Raw genomic sequence first — 20,449 nt, forward strand, 5'->3', positions numbered from 1 at the left:
ATTGATTACCCAATCAGCCAATAGGGCAAACAGCAATACCTGACCTGGTGAGTCCCAGTGGGACTGGGAATCACAAGCACAGCTTTTACTTTCTGCCCACAGCTGTTTTTTCATTCCCAGCCTTTCTCTGCCCAAGCCCAGCCTCATCCCAGCCCCTCACCTGCCTGATCTCTGTCAGGGCTTCATTCCTGGGCTCCAGTTTTGAGCTAAACCCTGGGCAGAGCAGTCAGACCCCTCCTCCTGCCCCGACTCCTTCTGCACTACAGCAAACAGGATTTACCCCCACACTTCACTGAGGAATCACCTGGCTCCAGAGCCACTTCCTCCTTTTCCTGGAAACTTGAGGAATTTTGGCAGCCCAGGAGCAAACGTGTAATAGAAATATTCCTGGAATTCAACTTGACTTTAACAAACTCTTTGGCTTTGAATGGGGCATGAGAGATGAGCAGGAAACTGCAGTAAACACCACTATTCATAATGTTTAACTTCAGCTGACGTTACTTGGAAAAGCAAAGGCCTGCTTCTTTCTCTTTTTTAGCTGCTTTCCTGACTTGGATGAGGCTGAGCTAATTAAACACTGGCTCTGGGGTCAATTATCCCTTCAAAAGGAATGAAAAATCAATTTGCTGAAACACCAGAAGTTAAAGGTCTTTGATGCTGGTTTATCTGCACATGTGACTACACTTTTAGCAAAAGCGAAAAAGCAATTTTTCTGGTGGTGTCCTAGCAAAAAGTTTTGATAGTCAAAATAAAAATATTAAAATTCTAGTGGCTGGCAATTTAGGAACTCTTCCTGTGAATTTCAATTGTAAATGTATCAATATTTCCCCTATAAACTGCATTATATTTCTGAAATGAATTAGAATTACAGTAAAAAAGTGGATTAATTACAGCATGAGTAATTCCATCTATGAACATAATTTCTCCAACATAATCAAGATGGATCAGTCATAATTTTCAGGACCCAAGATACACATAATAGTTATTTTTAGACTTCAAAATGCTGCCAATGGCGACAATATAAACAAACAAAATTCAAGTTTAATTTGCATTAGAATTGTCTTCCCAAATTGTGACATACAAATCATCTGGCTTTCCATGGGTTTGCACTGATAAAACCCATATAAACACTTCTCAATGCATATAAATCAGTGAAAATATCCCACATGGAGCTCACCCATATGGGCCAGCAGAGCACTGGCTCTTGCCAGCCAGGATTTACATCTCCCAGAGCTCATTTTATCCTCCTGGGGTATCAGCAAGCCGTAATTTCAATATCAGCTGTATAAAATCTGAACTTGTGGCTTGCCCAGCTCTGAGCTTTGAGCTGAAAGGGAACAGTGTGACCAAAAGACAAGATGAAAACCAGAAGGGTGGCTTTATGAAGTCTGTCACAGTAATTAGATGGCAGCAGTTGAAGTCAATTTAATTTTTTTCAAATTGTTGATGATGAACTGCACGTTAAGGAATGAGGAGGATGTTTAGAGGCTGTGCTCTCGTTCCTGTCACACTCTTTAGAGTCCCTGGGATCTCTCACACAGATCTTTGCCCTGCAAAACTCTCTGTGATTTTGGTTCAGTTTTCTTTAATACCTCTGGGGCTAAAATGAAAATTATAATTGAATAATATTATATTGAATAGATATTATATATTATGAAATATAATATTGAAATGATAATATCCTCTGTGTATTTACTAAAAATGATAGAAAACATAAAGTATAATGTACTTAATATAAAGGAAAGCACTTGTTCCAGAGAGATAAATGTGTGGATGTTGTTGGAAAGGAGTATTTGAAGAATCATTGAGGGCAGAAGTTTCAGAATTTCCTTTATTATAGGGATAGTTATTAATAATTTCCACACAGCTGCTTTTCCATGACTATTTTCAAGGGTTCTAGATCTTTACAAAGGTAATATGATACATACACATGAAAACTGAACAAAGATATTAATAAAAAGTGGCTTGGTTTTAACAATTTTACATATAACAAAGTGCACTGCAGATACACAGAAAATAATTGAAAGCATGATGAAAGTATTTTAAAATAAAGACTCTTACATTTTCTGTTGTTCCTGTGATTACATGTAGTCCATCATATGTTGATTTGATATACATTCCCTGGAAAAAGAAGAGCAAAAAGGATAATTAATATTTGTAGGAAACAAACACAAGATATTTGCATGATAATTAAAATAATAGGTTTGTTCTAAGGACCATAGCATTCAAACAGACTGGAAGGGACTATGATCAATTAATATTTGCAAATCTAAGTTTAACAAATCTATGTTAAGACCACTATAAATAACGGAGTTTTCTCACTTAAATTTTTTTTTTTATTCTAAAGTTTGTGAACAGAGTTCAAACCAAGCAGCAGCACAAAACCTTGTGCCTGTTCAGTATTTGAAATATTTAACACAACCTCTTTTTATTACAAGTGGCATAAAAGAAGTATTGAAATCAAAAGCATGAGCAGGAGTCGTTTTAAACTTAAATGCCCCATTTTCAAAGAGTTCCTGATTCAGTAAAAGCAGAGCCAGAGCCTAACTCAGACAGGAGCCAGTGCTCATATTGCTAATTTATGGGGGAAAATGAGCTTAGTGAACTAACAGGAGCTTTGTAATTAATCCATTAAGGATTCTGCTCCAAGGAGGGGACTGACAAGATGGAGAGAGACAACCAGAGCAGGGATCTGTGGAGCTGAACACACTCTGAGCCCAAATGTCAGGCAGGCTCAGTGGCTCCTGTGCTTCCCTCTCAGGAGCCAGGTCAGAGCTTCCCATCTCTTCACACAGCACGGTTATCCATCACATTTTGAAATATAATTAATCTAATTGGTACATTGTGCTGCTCTGATTTTCTTTCAATAGTTCTGCATCACCTTGTGCTGTCAGCCCCAAAGTTTAGAGCCCCCAGCAATAACCAAGGACATTTTGCTCAGAGAGAGCAATTTCCAGATTCCTGAATGCTAATCCAGATCTTCAGGCTCACAAACACCACCTCCCAACCCCTCGAGGAAAACCCAAAATTAAACATCCTACCAAGTTAATGTGAAATTGCTCTCCACAGCTCCCTAAACTGGAAGGTTGAGGAGGAGCCAAACCACTCCTGACAGTGGAAGGATGAGAAGCAAGAGACAAGTTGGAACTCTGGTAAGGAATTTTTTTTTTTTCAGTTTTACCACCAGGAAAATAAAACATTGGAACAGGCTGGAAAAGCTGTGGGATCTCTTGGAGACTTGGAGATGATGAAATTGTGACTGGACGTGGCCCTGAGTAACCTCCCCTATCTGGGTCTGTTTGGACTTCTCATGAGAAAATGTAACTTCTACCTTAATGTAAACTAATTCCATTTCAGCAAGTTTTAAATTTATTGAAATCTTAAAAATAAAGATTGTCCAAACCTGATTGCTGGCTGGTTCCTTAACTCTGTTGCATAGGAAACTCTGCTTTAGATTTTACTCCCCATCTCAGTTGTTCTCTTAAATTAGTCTGCTTTATAAACAACTTCATTTGTAAAAACCAAAGATCCAAATTAAATCTTGAAATCGGCTTCATAAAATGGGATTAGTTGGGAGAAAGAAGCTGCTGGGGAGCCTTTCAGCATTTCCTTCTTTAGAGAGGTTTGATTTTATAGGTGTTTGCTGTTCTGTTGTCTCTGTGGTCCCTTCAGCAGCTAAAGACAAAGTTCTCTTTGCCAGCTCAAAGACACAAACAGGAGCACTGGAAAACTGAAGGCTCCCATGGGCAATGGGATGGTGAATCTCCATTAAAAATCTGGAGCAGAAATTTTGTCCCTTTAGTGTGGGAGTTACGCTGAATTTCCACAGTGAACCTTTCACGAGCTCCTTACACAACATTCCTGCTCTTTTAGCACTTGGTGAACTTCAGGAACACATTTCCAGCCACACTTTTATATCAAATTTAATATCACAGCCCTAACATCCCACTTGCTTTGACAAGATCCATTCCCTCTCAAAAAACCCAACAGATTAAAATCTTTCAGGCCACAAGAGGACAGAGTGTTGAACTTTTCACTAAATCTTACCACTTATTTCTTCCTAAAGTTCTTAGACTCTTGTTAATCTCTGTGTATTTTAGGAAAAAATCAAATTATAATTTTATCTCTTAACAGATGCCATCGGAGAGACATAAAACCTGACTAATCACACAGAATTACCCTACATTTTGCTGTCTGCTCTTTCATCCTAGTTATTAAAGCTTAAGAATATATAAAAAAATAAACAATTCTAATGAATGACTCATAGCCTTCAAATTATCCTACACAGAGCTTTCATCCTTGTTTTCTCAAAAGAAAAATAATGAGCTTGTTTCTTGCTGACCAGTACAGGAGCAGAGCATCCCCTTGACATATCTCTTGCCTGAAAAGATGGAAAGATTATTGTAAAAAAAATAGAAAAGTCCTTATATTAATTTTTTACTTCCTAGAGTTCAGCAGTGATAGCCAGAGAATTGTTTGGTCACCTGGGAGGGACCAGGTGCATGCAGAGGTTTGGCCAAAGTGCCACAGCCCCTTCTGGAGTGGCAGCTACATCTGACAGGAGCACAGAGTCCTGCTCTGGAGGCTTCTCCCACCTCTTTAGCAGAGTCCTTTTTATGGATTAATTTATGATTAATCTATTTTTAATTTATTTATTTTATTTTTTTTTAAAGAATGGGGTTTTAGTATCTCTGGTTTATTCTTGAATGTTAACAAAGGTCTCAGAGAAAAGAATAACAAGCTGTACCCCTTATCTCGAGATAAGGCAAGTGCCAAGGATTCTCACTCTGTGAAGATGGCTCAGACTGGTCAACATTTAGAAATAATTAGTTGCTCTTTAATAACTGATGTGTCAGACATAAGCTCTGAAGGATGGCACTGACCTATGTTAGAGAACAAGGAAATGTTTCTCAGGCATCAAATCAAGAAACCTGGCTGTTTCTGAGTAACTCTGCCACTGTCCTCTAGAGACAAAATGAATTAAAAGTTTTTAATTAAAATCTGACCTTTGGAAACATATGGGAAGGCATCAGCCATTTAAAATCCCATTTTGAAGAGACTTTTCCCCAGAAAACAGCATATCCATTTGTCAGGGGAATTTCCTTGAAAATTTTCTTGCGGAGTCATCTGGTTAATTAACCAGGATATAATGACAGCAGTGTGTTTTTAAGTGTCAACAATTATTCCAGCACAGGGAAGAAGTGACAGCAAAGATGCAGATTTGTAAAGCCACAAATGACCAGGGAACTTTTACACCCCTTGATCTTTTGCCCCATAAAAAATGCTTCTTTCATCTTATTTCAACTGTCAAAGTTACAGATGCATTTAAACAAATGCCTTGATAGTGCTTTGAGAAGGTGAAAGAGTTTTTATTTAAATTTCATACCATTTAAAAGTCCCTCTCAAAAAAACAACTTTTATGCCTGATATGTTGTAGTCTTTTCCCCAAATTTAAACACCTCTGCTTTCCTTCCTGCAAGACAACTCAAAATACTTGTGATAGTAACTTCTTTTATTCTTCTGCATAAGCAGATTTGGTTTTGTTTTGGCTTTTAGGCTATGAGAACCTTTATATGTCAAGCATGATGGAAATTTGTCAAGTTTCTCTAAGCATTTAAAAATAATTCTCAATTAGTAGATGAACACCCTGACAGTTTTAGGCCAGGCATTCCCACAAAAAAAAAGCTGCCTTCATATTCTACTCTCTCTTCTTGCCTTCCTTGCAATTCCTTTCATGTGAAAATGGGAAAGATTTGCTCCCATCACCTTAAATTGCAAGTGCCACAGGAAGAGAAGCACTGTTTGAAAGGGTAGCTGGACACTGGAGAGATGAATAATCCTTCATAAAGAAGGTCCTGTGCATCTGACAGCTTGGCTGTTTGTTCAGCTTTTTTGTTTTTCCAGCACCACACAGCTGGTCTCATAAAAAGTTTTTGTTCTCACAATCTTTGCTTTCCTTAAATTCTTAGAATGAAATAGGAAAATTTCCCTCTGCAGAAAAATTAAGAAGGCTCTGAATATTAGCAGTGTACATCTTAATTAAAGTGTGTCAGATTGCACTGTTTCTATCAGCAGGGGGAAGCTCAGACAACAGGGAGAAAAAGAATAAAAAAGTGAAAGGAAGAGGGATAAAAGTCCTTCTTTATTCCAGAAGGAGAGAAGAAAACATTCCACAGACATCAGAAGACACAAACCCAAACAATAAAACCCCAACTGCCTCCCCATTTGGAATCTCCTGCTTAAGAGGAATCATTAATCTCATCAAATAAGATTAAAGCTGCATGTTACACAGAAGTATCTCTGGAAATATGAGCTGGACATCAAGTTCAGAAGATTAAAAAAAAAAAAGTTTCATCTGAAATAATACTGGCTGTAATAATCTCTCACTATGGACAATCCCCAATCATCCAAGAGCAGGAGGGGGGAGAAAAAGCCCCAAACATCAAAAACCATTCCATCATCCCATTCTGTATCTCTGTATCCAACATCTCCAATAAAATGCTGCCTGTTTATGTGACAGCAAAGCTGCTCCAAAGCTGGCTGTGGGCAGGTAAATCACAGCAAGGTTCCCCCAGCCTTTCATCAACCTTCATCCCCAAGGACTCAGCAGCAAACTCAGGGGCTGCCAACAGCAACCCAAACTCCAGGCTCGAGGGCTCATTGTGGATCCATCAAGGCAAAAAAATTTAAAGTGGGGAGGCAATTTTCTTAAATCACAAAGTTATTTTATTCTATTCGATTTCCTAAAAATTTATGTGTGCGTGTTCAGCCAGAGCTAACGGTGATTCTCACAATTTAATACTTTTTTAGTGCAGGAATTTATTTGAAGTTTGTCAAATGGATTGTTTGAAACAAAGCTTTGCCTTCCAGACATCTTGTTCGTGCTGATTATGCTGTGCACTTCAGATATTAATGGTATTACCATACCCAGTACAACAATTCAGGATAAAAAGTGCTTTACAATCCTTAAAGTTACTTCAGCAGGAAAAAGAAAATGCTTGGAGAGTGTTTCAGTATTTGCCACTGAAAAATAGGAAAAAGGAAAAATAGTGAAAAAACAGGGGAAATTAGGGAAAAGGAGGAATCAGTTTGACCAGTGGAGTTGGGGAAGGAATGGAAAAAGAGAGGAAAAAACTCAATATATTTCAGGAGGCCAACAAGTGCCTGCAGAGATCAGGATGCAGAGTCCCCAGGACTTGGAAGGGAAACCAAACCGTGTGTTCCCAATGGAAATTCCTTTGTCCAGCAACCTGCCAGGAAAGCACAGCACACAGAGTGTCCTGGGAGGGCTGGAGATAAGGCCATATAAAATTTAATAAAGCTGAATTCAAAAGATGGAATTTTAGAGAGGGAGAAAAAAAAAGGTGACTATAAAGCTCATAAAAGCACAGACAGAAAGTTAGAATATGCTAGAACTGAAGATGCACATTTCAAAGACTTAGAGTCCCTTTGTGAAAATGCTTTATGATCCAGAATTTATTTACACAATTAAACACACAGACACTGCCCTGCAGGAGTTCTGACTCCGTGCAGCAACTGCGTGGACTTGGACCTGGAAATTAATTCCGTTTATGTGTGAGCTTATGCAATGTCAATAGGATTCCTGGCTCATTTGGGGAAGAAATTAGAAGGAATGTAATAAAAAATTTTGCAAATGGGGTTTTGAAAATTTGGGAAGACTCATAATTTAGTCAGCTGAATATCATTCCAGAAAACTGAACTCTTTCATAAATCTGAGTGATTTAGAACACACTTTTCTCCAACAGCAAATAATTGTCTTTGTTTTCTAGGTGCCAACCCTGGATGAACCCTGTTCTCAGTAGCTCTGAAAATCAGCTACACATAAACCCAAGAGAGGCTGTGCTTTAAATTTATGCTGTAAAGGTAACAAATGTTCTGAAAAATTACATTAAGCCGCTCTTGAAAAACACATTTTTGGTGATTTTGATACCAACTGCTGTGCATTAGCTTCCTATCTCCAAAACTAAAATTACAGTATCCTTTTCACAAGTGTGTTGTGAGGATGAATTAATTAGTGTCTATGAAGCACTCAGTAAGGCCATATAAAAAATAAATAAAACAACTCACGATGAAATTAGTAACTTCAGGGACTGCAGAGCTTAGCTGAAGTGTGGTAAATCAGGCCTCAACCCCTACACTGAATGATAAGGATAAAAATGGAACTCTGAATACTTTCCATTCACTGAATAGTGCTCATTTTTCTCTTGAATGGAGCAGATATCCTGTGGAAAAAATCCGCTATACAATCATGAGAAAGCCATTTGTAATTCATTACTCTGTTCTATATTTGATTCTGATTAATGTTTTCTTTTCCTTTTCACATGATTTTTCTTTTATTCCCATTTATAGTCCTTTTTCATATTTTCTTCTAAACAGAACACAGTGTCAGCAAAATTGATTACAAGGAACTTTCCAACCTAACACGTTACAGCGCCTTCACAATTAGGCACAGAAAACTCACTCATTCACTGTGATTTCACTTCATCTAAGGGAAAAAAGGGGGGAAAAAAAGGAGAAATTGCCAGGCAATTTTGATTGCAGTGTTTGTCTCATGTCCTCTGTCAGCAGTGCCCACTCACTGCTCTTTTGCTGGCTCCTAACTCGCGGGCATGCTGCGGGTGGAGAACCTCACAGGGGTTCCTCCAGCCCGAGTCCATCCAGCAGGATCATCCCAGCACAGCTCCTGGCTGCCCCAAATTCTGCCAGGAGCAAAGGGAAATGTGAACCACAGGAGAGGACCCAACATCTCAGCCAACAGCTCTCACCTTGGTCACTCCAGAGCTTAAATCTTCACGGGCAGTTCCTCCAAGAGCTCCTGACAGACACCTGCCTCAGCCTGCACACCAGGAAATCTCAGTTCCCCACAGGAAATGCTGGTTTTGGGGTAGATTCCACTCCTGTCCCCCACCAGCCCCTGTCCTAAATCCAGAGCCATGGGAGGATCAGCAAGACCCAGCCCTGCTTGTTGTGCTCCATCATCTCTGAGCAAAATGCATCTCTGAGTTCAGCATCCCTGCAGCACCGATAATGAACTTTCCCCTAATTAGACCAGCAGAAATACATCCCATTTCTGCACAGAAAGGAAAGCCATGCAGAGTGCTGGCCTGCAGGGTGTAGTAATCCTAAAGCAAGTCAAAAGCACTGGGACACTGACAGTGTATCTCCTGCAAATGTAGTGACCTGTATTTCCTGGGTACCCTGCACTAACCCAGAAATCAGACCTAGAGGGGAAACTGGGCCATAAAGGGAACACGTTTGGCCATAAGGATGCAGCAGCACAGCAAGGAAATTGTATCTGTGCTCAGGATTACACACTGGGCTGAGCATCTGCGATGCCACGGAATTAAAATTAAATGTGGTTTTTTGCTGGGGTAATGTTCTTTGTTGACTAAATCAGCCTAAGAATAAAGTAAACTTGTGCAGTCACACACACCCCCTCATGTTATTAAAATATGTCATTCTCAGATTAATATGCATACCTCAGAGTAATTATGCCCTTGTAACTCTGACAGTATTTGCATATGAGGTTCGTCACTGTTCAATGTCAGAACAAAGAGGAAGATGTTGAAATAACACAAAGTGTCTCAACTAACAGAAATTTAAAATCTGTAAATCACGCTGAATTACAAAGAGGAAACATGTCACAAGGTGTAGAGTGGCACTCCAATGGATTTTGATCTGTCAGTTTGGGGATTTTCTGTGGATAAGCCTCATGGCTGCCAATTTCACTCCCCACTTCCCCCTTTTTTTCCTCCTACAACTGCTTCCTTCAGCTGAGAAACAACATTCCTGAATCACTCTTCATGTGGGGAGAAAATAAAAATAAAGAGAATTCTGAGAAGGCAGCTGAAGGCAGTCTAGGAGATTGTGCTGGGAAAAGCAGCCTGGCTCTTGAGGAGAGCAAGTGAGAACATCCCAGTGCCTGCAGTGCCACCTTCCACTCCAGCTTTATTGGCTCCTGAGGTTCCCAAGCACAAGCCTCATGTTCCCAAAGCCCACCAACATCAAATGGTTGTAAGGGACAAAAGGGACTACTGAGGGGAGGCAGAAGTCTTTACCCACCAACCACTAAAATGCCACAAAAATACATTTTCCAAAAAAACATATCAGTGCATTCATATTTAAAAGCTGCAGCCAAATAATTCTGTATCTGTCTCTGTATGTGCAGAGCAGTGTCCTGCTGTGAGCCACCACTAATGCAGAGCAGCTGGGATGTCCAGAGCCACCCAACCAGGCTGCTCAGTGAGCAACTATTTACAAATCAAAGAGATTTATTTTGTTCCTGGGAAGATACTTCTGAAAGTTTTATTTGAACTGATCATTAGGCAAGCATATAACTCCATTTATGCAAATCCCAGACAGAGACCTTCCACTAAGCATTTTGAAAGCACATTAATGACATTAGTTAATTTTATTTGTATGTGTTTGCATTTGGGGATTATTTCAGTACATTTCAAAAACTGCAATCTAAATATCAAAGGATCGTAGATTTAACTACTCATACAGTAGTGAAGCTCTAGGTAAAACAGGTTTTCATTTCATAAAACCAAAAAAATCCCTTTGTTCAGATAAATGTCAATTAAACCACCTTCAGAAATCTGATTCAGCCTACTAAATAAATGAGGACATTGCATGAAAACATATTTTGATTTCTTGATAAATTCAAGAACCAAATCATCCCAAAGAACTGAGGCTTGTGCTGGGCATTCTAAGAGTTAAACTTGGAGCTGCTTTGCTACTTACCAACCCCTCACTGGGCATGATGCTGGTGAGATGAACGACCTCGAGGTGTGCTGACTGGGACACCAGAGAGTCAGATGAGAGAGAAATGATGTGGTCACAAATCCCAGACAGGGTTTTACACTACAAAGAAAAACAAGTCAATAGAATCCCCTGTATCAAACTGGAACAACAAGTGAAGAATTTCTTCCTCTAAGAACTAACCAAGAATAAGCAGATAATTTTAATTCTTAGCGCTGTAAAAACTGCAGATGTATGAAAGTCAAGAGCAAGTGGTTAAGGGAACAGAAAATATCCATAAATGGCAAGAAAATGTACATGTATGAACAGTTCTGCTGTAGAGGTGTATCTGTATCTCTAAACTATCTTCTCCACTCCAACCATGGGCACTTTAAAAGCAAAAGAACAAACCCAATGAACTTTATCCTTATGATTATAAATACAATGGAATTTGTGCGAAACAGGTTAAAATAAATCTTATGCAACTGAATAACCCATTTTAGCTACCAAATGATGACATCATCCCTACCAACTGTGATAATTAGGTGAATTCTGCTCTTCAGCTTGGAAAATTTCCTTTGTTAAAAATTACCCTGGCAGAGAAGTGCCTTAGTTAACCCATTTCCTGAAGTAAAATTCTTATGCATCTTTGAACATGTCCTTTAACTGATATCCTACATCACTACAACTATGCAATGATTTTGTTATCCTGCCTCCCAGCTAAAGATCTCAAAATCTTAGTGCAAATCCACAGAAACACCTTCAAAGCAGGAGTTCCATTGCATGGACAGTAGCAGTGGGTCTGACAAATTAAACCCATCTGTCAAAACAAAGTTTGTAGGTCAGAGAGGAGCCGAGCTGAACTCTCAGACAACATTCATGTGGAAAGATTTATTCCCAAATCTCTGTGTGTTGCTTAAAGCACACTCCTTCAAAGGAGTCTATGCCTAAAAATGTTTGAACCTAACGTGGAAGAATTCATTTAACAGAATTTCAGGATGGGTTTCCGGTCGAGGCTGTGTTGTGTGCATCTATTTTGCTTTGGGGACTGTACTCTCATTTTTCCTAATTATAGCAAATTCCAGTGAAATCCCTTCAGGGAAGTTTTGTTTCAGGCCTTTGCAAAAGCATGAGGCTTTCTAATATCTCATTTGACACTACCCACAGAAGTTAAACAAATAAAGTTGTCACAATGAATAAGTTAACTGCCTAAATTTATAGGTTGTATTTCCATTCACTGTGCAGTTACTCATCTGGAAATCCAAGGACAGCTCTGGAGCCCTGGCTGTGGCATCTGGATTTTGTATCAGCTGCAGGATGCAAAGCATCCCACTGAGGTGTGTGTGACTGCAACTAAAGGTCACCATTTCCACAAATATTTCGAGCAGTTTCAGCTCAGGGCCAGAATCCCTGAGCAGAATTTGAGTCTCATCTTCTCCCACCACAGATGGAGAAACTCAAAAAATCTCCAGTGTAGTGGGTGCCCCTGTGTGCGAGTACATCCTTTATCCAGCTTTTGAATCAGTGGCAAATCAAGATATTATCATAATTTCCAACTGAAAACCTCTCTATGTCTCAACATTTGAGAGCATTTCCCCAGATTAGATGCAGACTAAATCCCAGAGAGAGCAACACTTTCTATTTGCTACTGTAATGTTTTAACCTTAGAGCTGCCTCTTGAAACTCTCTTTACTTTTTTTTTAGTAAAATAAACAACAAAGAACTTTTCAATAATATCAGTGGTGTATGGAAGGTGTCCCTGCCACAGTTAGAATTGTGGGTTAAAAGGTGTAAATGTAAATATATATATATATGTATGTGTGTGTGTATGCACACTCCAAATCCCAGAAGGTATCAGGTGCTTTTAAAAGTTCTATTCATACCCAGGTTTGCAATAGTAAGCTTTTTTTTTCCCCTAAAAGTCACTGCAAGCTTTCTAAATTTAACAGCACATCAATGTTTTATGACAGATTTTAATCCCCGCTGGAAGCAGAGTGTGCAAAAGGCTTTTTTTAAAAAAAAGGAGAAAAAAAGAGCCAGGCACTTGGGCAGAGCTTGTCAAAGCTTATCTGAACTTGTAAATCCTTTGAGAGTTCCCTTTCACTACAGGCTTTAACTCTATCTCAGTGTCAGTACAAGTTTTCAGTGCTGGGACCAGGAAAATATAAAGTATTTGAACTTAAAACCAATATCTAATCAATAATCTTGGATAAGATTCTTCCACTCCCCTTTGTCATCATATTTTTTTTTTCAGTTCTGAAGGCACAAAATGCTCAGTCTGATAACCAGTGATGGACCAGGTCTGTGGATCTGAGCAGCCATTCTGGTAGGAATATTAACTATACAGAATATTGTGCAGCTTCTAAACCTAAAAAAAATATATTTTTTTATTTGTAATTAACTGTAGCTATAACAGAGAGCATTACTGCTGGGAACTTTCATTTTTAGCAATGGATATGATTCATCAGAAATTATGCTAAAGAGTAAGGAACTTTATTTTCCTATAACAGCCTTATTTTTTGAAAACAACCATTTTTGTGTGAGGATAAAAATAGAGAATACCAAAGCAGAATTACTTACCACATGAAGAATTTTATTTTCTGTTTCATACACCGTACAATCCTGTGGTAAAACAGAACAAAACCAATTAAATGAATGTCACATTAAATTTCCTATTAAGAAATGAAAGAAGAATGCTGTTAAGAACCTCTTACATATTCCTGATGAACCTTAAAACTTGTTACTTTTAGTTATTTTTTCCTATTTTAGCTATCATTTTTAAGAATAATTGATCTTACTCTCTATGATTTCAGTGCCATCCTTACCTTGCTTTTTACAGGGGTTAAAATATTGTTTTTATTTCATGAAACAAACCGTACAAATTGCTAAAAGGGATCTGCTGCCTCTGTTACTCATCAATGTTTGGAATTTCCCTGAGTGTGACCCTCTGGAATTTGGGACACAGCCACGGCAAAGGGGTTTGAACCATCCCCTGCAGCTCTGCCCCACCTCCTCCTGCTGCTCCAAATCTCAGGTTATATCCAGCTAAAACATGGAATAGAAAGGAAAACACAGAAAATATCTGTGAGATTGGAGCAGGGTCTCCCCAAGTCCTGGTTCCCCCTGAGGGCAGCCCCGGCCTGGCCTCAGCCCCCAGCCAGGCCCCTCTCCCCTTAGTCCTTTGGCAAATGGTTAAATCCTTATCCTCCTTTCTACAGAGCAAGACATGGGATCATTTTAAAAACCCATCTTCTTTATTTAGTTTGCTTTCCTTGAATAAGCTTTCAAGTAAAATTTAACTTACTGATAACTCCTGAGAGGTCCCTTCAAGTAACTAAAGATTCCCTCCGGTGGTCGGAGCCTGGTGATGGCGACACCAAGGCTGAGGGTTTTATTGACTTAAGAGTTGGACTTGATATGTGGCTCCCTTCCAACTCAGAATATTCTGTGATATCCCTTCAAGCAGTTTAAGATTCCCTATAGCTCTCAAGATTTCCTCTTTTTACCAGATCTTAATATATTAGCAATAAGAGTTAATTGCTTCAGATCTCCCACAAAACAACCCTAACTCCCTCATTCCCTGTGCCCTGAACACTCAGATTGGGCTGGGACCCTCTCTGGAGGTCTCTGCTCCCCTTTTCCAGCAGCCCAAACCCTTGGCTGTTCCCATCCAGCTCCCAGATCTTGTCCCTTGGGTGTCCCTTCGAGGATTTTTTTCCCCCTGGGCCCGTCTGAGGCGGCTGCTCTGAACCCTCAGCCCAAGGAACTGCCCCTCCCTCAGCTCTGAAGGTCAATATTTATTTTGGAGGATTGCTGCTCCTGTGGAGAAATTAATTTCTAAGTGACTACAGTTTAAAGAATATTGCTACAGAATAAGAAAGTCAAAATCAGAAGATTGGGAGCGCAAAGCAACACAGAGGAATTTATATTAGCATTTCATGGTCAAGTATCCCTTTGATGTTTCCTCTGTATTCACACTGTTATTTTCTAGAGCACAAAAAAGAATTCAATTAGTCAGTTTGGCTGGCAATGCCCAAGGCAGTTTTTCCTACAAGTTTTGCACACTTCAAACAGCTCATCCACCATCTCCTTTTAACCCTCCACGTACCAAGAGAACAAAATGATCACAGCAGGGCTTCCAGCTTGACTTCCAAGCTAATGTTCCTGTCTAAATTATTCCTTTAATTTCTGTGCTAGAAATACAATATGAACCTCCCTCTGAACAAACTTAATTACTTCAGGTCAAAGAATAGAAGACTTATGTATAGTAAAACTGAAATTTTACTGTTTTGTAGAGCAGAATTAATGTTAGCTGTACTTATGTTGCACATTCAAGATAACATTAGCATGAAAAATGTTAATGGCTTTGGGATTCCTTCCAAAATAGATGCATATTGACTTTTTTTTAAAAGACATCAGACTGGTTTAACAGAGAGGTTAAAAGCACTTGCAGTGTTATACTAAAATATTAAGATATGTAGGTCACAATATTCTTCTGATTTATTTTTCTCTGATAAATAGCAATGCACTAGGGATCTCATTAAAAAAATAATTTTCCAGGACTACCATTTATATGATGTTGATCTATTTTTCTTACAACATAAATAATAGTTATGGTCACATTCTTTCTACCTTCTCCAGTAGCAAGATGACATGATAAAAATATTTGTTTTTAAAGTTTAAAATAACCTTTAAATTAGAAGCTGTGTTCTATTTCCCCTCTGTAAAAGGATCAAACCCAGGAATTACAAAACCAGTCACAGGAGCAGTGTTGCAAACCAGGCAAGGATTGCACTGTCCTGAATATCTGAAATTGGAAAGTGCAGCACACTTTTGTCTCTGATAAAGTGAAGCTGCTCCTCTGCATATTCATAAAGAGAAAAGGTCAGTGGGGCTTGTGCTCACCCACAATCTAGTCAAAATTTTAATTTGTAATTCTGAAAGAAGAAAAAAATGCAAGTACCAGGAAAATCTGCAGATGCCATCAAGAATGTTTTATGGCGAGTTCTTGAGGACAGTTAACTACCACATAAAAAAATGTGAAATATTTAGTTCATTAACTAAGTTCTCTAAATCAGCGTGAGTTAAGTCAACTACTGAAAAGAAACTGAGCCCAAATAAAGGAGAATTTTCTTCCAAAACACAACAGGAAAGTCCCACAGCAGTCTCTGAGTGGTGGATATGACAAAGAGGTATTTCAAAATACATTGCTGGCATGTGTAAAATGAAATACTTCTGAAATTCAGACATTCAAAAGAAAGAGATTGCTCTGGAATCAGACAAATGTACAATGGCAAATGCACAGAACTGACTCATTTTTCTTGGTTCAAAGGTAGAGACTTGATCAGAGTGTATTTTTAGAAAAGAGTGAACAGATGTTTGATGAAATGTTCTTTAGCAAATGCAAGCAAAATAAGGTGGAGGGGCTGAAAGCTGAAGTCTGCAAAGTTTAAACTGAAAATAACAGCCAGGTTTTTCATGGCAGCTGCTGGATCACAGGATAATTCAGGTGGAAGGGGCCTCTGGAGGTTGTCTGGTCCAGCCACCTTCATGGGGAGACTGATTTGAAGTTTACTCCAGGTACAGAAGTTACTGAGAAACAGCAATTCCTATCAGCTGCACTGCAAACTAGATGGCTTAAAAAACCAGAAAAGCCATGCTTCATCCTAAACACAGTATGTGGCTAAAAATAGGGCAAAAATCCATTATAAGGTGTCTGAATGTACCTCAGTGAGGTTAATTAGACAGTAATAAAGGGGAGAACGAGAAAAATTTTGTCTGGATTTTGTTGGAAAAAGGCTGAATTGTGCTGACATCCTTTGGTAAGACAAACACACTTTTTGTTGAGAGAAAGTTTGTTCTTGCAGGTCAACGAGTGTATCAAATGCATCTACCTCAGATTTAAACATCTTTGACATAATGAGGAAAAATTAGATTCCCAGCTGCCACTAGGACTGGGAAACTCTTTATACTCAATGGAAAATTAACCAATGTCTGCGTTTTATGAGCAGAAACCCAAACTTGTTCTTCCCCAGTTCCTCCAGCTGTCTTTCCCTCAGGACAGCCTTCGCGCTAAAGCATGACCAAACCCAAATTTAGTTCAGTTATTCTGGTGGATTCCATTTCAGAGCAGGCAGGAGCGTGAGTGCACCTTGAAACTGAGCTGTAACTCAAAGTGAAGTCAGCAGAGAGCTCAAACATCTCAATACCCTGATCTAACGTGCTTTTTTTGCATATTATTATAAACACATTTTCATGGGATATTGCACTCAAAATCAGGATGTTTCTGCAGCTCTGTGCATGACATAATTCTTTCACAGTAGCTTAGTGAAGGTGATCAAAAGGGTTAAGAAAACTGAGCAGAATAAAATGAATTTTCAAGCAGAAATGGACAGCTGTAAAACTGCTCTAAAATTAGAGAATGAGGTTTTCTTTTAACCAGCATGAGCAGATGTTGTTTAAAGTTAAATAAGTGACTATTCATCACAGCATTTGCATGGTATGTAAATAATAATAATACATTAAAATAAACTTGATCTTGGGTTATGTCACTCAGATCACACAGGACATTTGAGCATGAGGATTCATAAGCACTTTCTATATTAAACTAAGGTTACAGGGCAATGTCCCCTGTTAAGAAAATTCACCTGGAGTGGCAGCTGCAGGTTGTGCACACAAAACGTGTTCAATTTGCACAAAATGTCAAAGACATTCCTCACTTAGTGTGCCAAACCCGTACCCTTGACTGATGCTTTCACACTGCCTGAATGAGGTATTTAAAATGTATGTAATTCATAAAACAAGGAGTAGCTGAAAGGATCTGAGAGCCAGGTTTCTATTAGCTATGCCTTTCAATTCATATTCCAGCCTACAGCTGAGCCTGCAGTTCTGGTTTAGGTGAGACATTTCTGCTTTCACACATTAAGGTCAATTTTCCTCAGATTTAGTGACAGCAAAGCTGTCTCTCTATGACTGATTTGGTTTTATCTGCTCTTTCTGGTGCTAAGTTGAATATAACATAAAAAGATCTTAATAGACAACCATCAAACAAGCCAGATCTGACAATAAGATAAAGAAAAGACAAAACTTGATTTGTAACCTGAAGAACTAACTAAGCATTTTTCATCTTGGAATGACTCAGAGTTTATGCTAAAAGATTGTTTTTAAGTTGTCAGAAGGAGGACAGCTTTGGGACTGGAGCTGAAGAACTGGAAAAAAAATAAAGAACCAAACTTGCTGGCAGAGGAGAACAGAATTTCATCTGCCAAAAGCTGGGACATGAACGACAGAAGTGGAGACAGCAATTCAAAATTACTCTGTTTTCACCTGGACCACAGGGAAAAATCAAACTCACACAAACAAAGTGCAATATCAGCTGAAGGACAGAATCAGAATCTGGACTTTTTATACTGTAGAGAAGTTTATTTTGCTTAGTCTGTAAATCAAAAATAGCCTAGTGCTATAAGCACCTTGTAAGAGAAAGCTTAATAAAGATACATAAATAATTAAGTGCCGACATAGGAATTTCTAAACTAAGAAAAGAGAAAAAAGGATCTTTGTTTTCTGCTGCAAAAATGCATAAAGGACAAGATTTCCAGGAGGAGTAAAGCTGAATATTATAAATTAAGGATAATAGTGTAAAATACAATGACATATTTATCAGCCTTAGTTCTTTTGCTTCAAGAACTGAAATAAAATTGGAGGGGAAAAAAGAGTTTTCAGAACTACTACTCCATTACTGCTCCAAAAAGCATTTGTAATTGAGTTCTGTGTTTGGTCTGCTGGGAGGGTGAGTGGAAATCTGTGGCAGCACAGGACAGAGGCTGGCTGGGGGGTCCTCTGCATTGGAGACAGGCCCAGCCTAAAGTCCCTACAAAACTGGAGCTTAAGCCAAGCTTTCTGCTTGCTCTCCCTCCTTCAATCCTCTCATCCTTCCCCTTTTCTTCATTCCTGACAGCCCTGCCTGTTCTCTGACCTCTCCACATACCCCAGGAACGCTCTTTTGCCTCATCAATATTTTATCCGCTCACAAGGGGAGTGCCTTATTGTAAATATTTGTAAAACTAATTTACCCTCAGTCTTTCAGTACCTGTGTGTCACCTCTTGTCTCACTTCAGGGGCAGACACTGCCAGAGACTGTTATTATGTTATTATATTTTATTGTTATAGGCTCACAAGCCTGACTTCCAGGAGTGTTTGGACAATGGTCTCTGGCACAGGGTGGGATTTTTGGGGTGTCTGTGCAGGGCCAGGAGTTGGACTTGGTGATCCTGGTGGGTCCCTTCCAACCCAGGATATTCTATACTTCTATATATTATACAGAACTAAAGACCAGATACATTATTTTGATGTCCTTGTGGACTGTACCATATTATAAATAAGAGATGAGTGTCAGTGATGATATCACTGTCTGTCCTGTAGTTAATTGTTTAGTATTGTGAATATTTCGTGTTCATCCCTAAAAAACTTCCGTGCTCCTGGCTCTCCTTTCAGTGAAGAAGCCACAGTGGAGGTTCTGGATATATTGTATGTATTTTAAGAACTTGTCCCCAGAACATTTTGGATCATTCAGATTTTAATCTGGAATAACCTGTCAGCAGTAGTTCAGCTGTTTCCCACTGTGGCTTAATTCTTCTGTTTAACACTTGCATGGTAGGAAATTACCTGGCATGAAATTGCCCACTCAAGAGAAAAGTGGATTATTTTTAACTTCACACCATCCTTCAATCTATCCAGGAGGATCCCCAAAGTCCAAAAATCTTCCTGTCCCTCCCAAAAAATAAGAAAATGGAAAGAACAGAGAGGTAATGCTGTAACAACTTTTCTGGTGATGTAAAAAGCTGTGATTACTTTTAGCATTGCAGTTTTTAAGCAGTGATGTGAAAGGACTCAGAGCACAAGAGAGCCACTCCTACCTGTTGCACAATGGTTGTTAGTTCCAGGCACAGTTGAACAATGTTGTTTTTCAGCAGTGAATATTCTGTCACGCTGACAAACGGAGACCTGGAACAGGGGAAGGTTTATTCAGCATTAGAGAACCACAATTTAATACAGGGATCACTTCTACAGCACAAAAATTCCAAATCACTTTAATCTCCAGCAGCAAGTTGCACGACTTTTGTAATATACACCTTTGAAACAAGAAAAAATGAAGGCAGGATGTAAACTGGATTTTGGCCAGAACATCAGAAGTTCTTGTTCTTATGGAGAGTAGAAATAGGAGCCTTCAAATAACCACAAGCAGCCCAGATTTTCTTTGTAATGCTTATTAAAAAGATGGCATTTCTGGTATGACATCACTCCTCAGCAGCAAGCAGCACTTTATTTTAGAGAGCACAGTAATTCTTACTTAGTCACAGCTTCCTGCACACTCAGATTTTCTTCAGGCTTTCCAAATTCTGGCTGAATCTGACCCCGTTTGAATTTATAAGAACTGACAAGGTCATAGCCTGAGAGAATATGACTGCTGGCATTAGGTTAGGAAGATGTCACCAGGATTATACAAATCCTGTAAAGGAGGGTGATTCACTCTCACTGTGATTTCTAAGGTGCCATTTATACGTTCCAGAGCATTCTGATTCCAGATAAAGCTATTCACTGCTAAAACTACAAAGGAAAGGAAGCCAATGTTCGGGGTTTTTTTCCAAACAAGAAAAATGCTGGTTTAGGTTTTGGTTTCTGTCTTGCC

The 20,449-nt window shown here is 39.0% G+C and overlaps 1 protein-coding gene across 2 annotated transcripts in view; it reads right to left on the reverse strand.

The window, feature by feature from the left end:
- The window catches only part of LOC107203976 (connector enhancer of kinase suppressor of ras 2-like), a 168,755-nt gene that overhangs the window by 64,446 nt on the left and 83,860 nt on the right, over positions 1 to 20,449 (reverse strand). For both annotated transcript variants that reach the window (XM_033514099.1, XM_033514100.1), the window contains exons 5-8: positions 19,677 to 19,764; positions 13,342 to 13,383; positions 10,765 to 10,884; positions 2,062 to 2,121 (exon numbers count right to left, since the gene is read on the reverse strand). In XM_033514099.1, coding sequence (XP_033369990.1) covers positions 2,062 to 2,121; positions 10,765 to 10,884; positions 13,342 to 13,383; positions 19,677 to 19,764 — 310 coding nt within the window. The remainder of the gene's footprint in view (positions 1 to 2,061; positions 2,122 to 10,764; positions 10,885 to 13,341; positions 13,384 to 19,676; positions 19,765 to 20,449) is intronic.

This window comes from Parus major, chromosome 4A, assembly GCF_001522545.3.
Source record: "Parus major isolate Abel chromosome 4A, Parus_major1.1, whole genome shotgun sequence".
NCBI lineage: Eukaryota > Metazoa > Chordata > Aves > Passeriformes > Paridae > Parus > Parus major.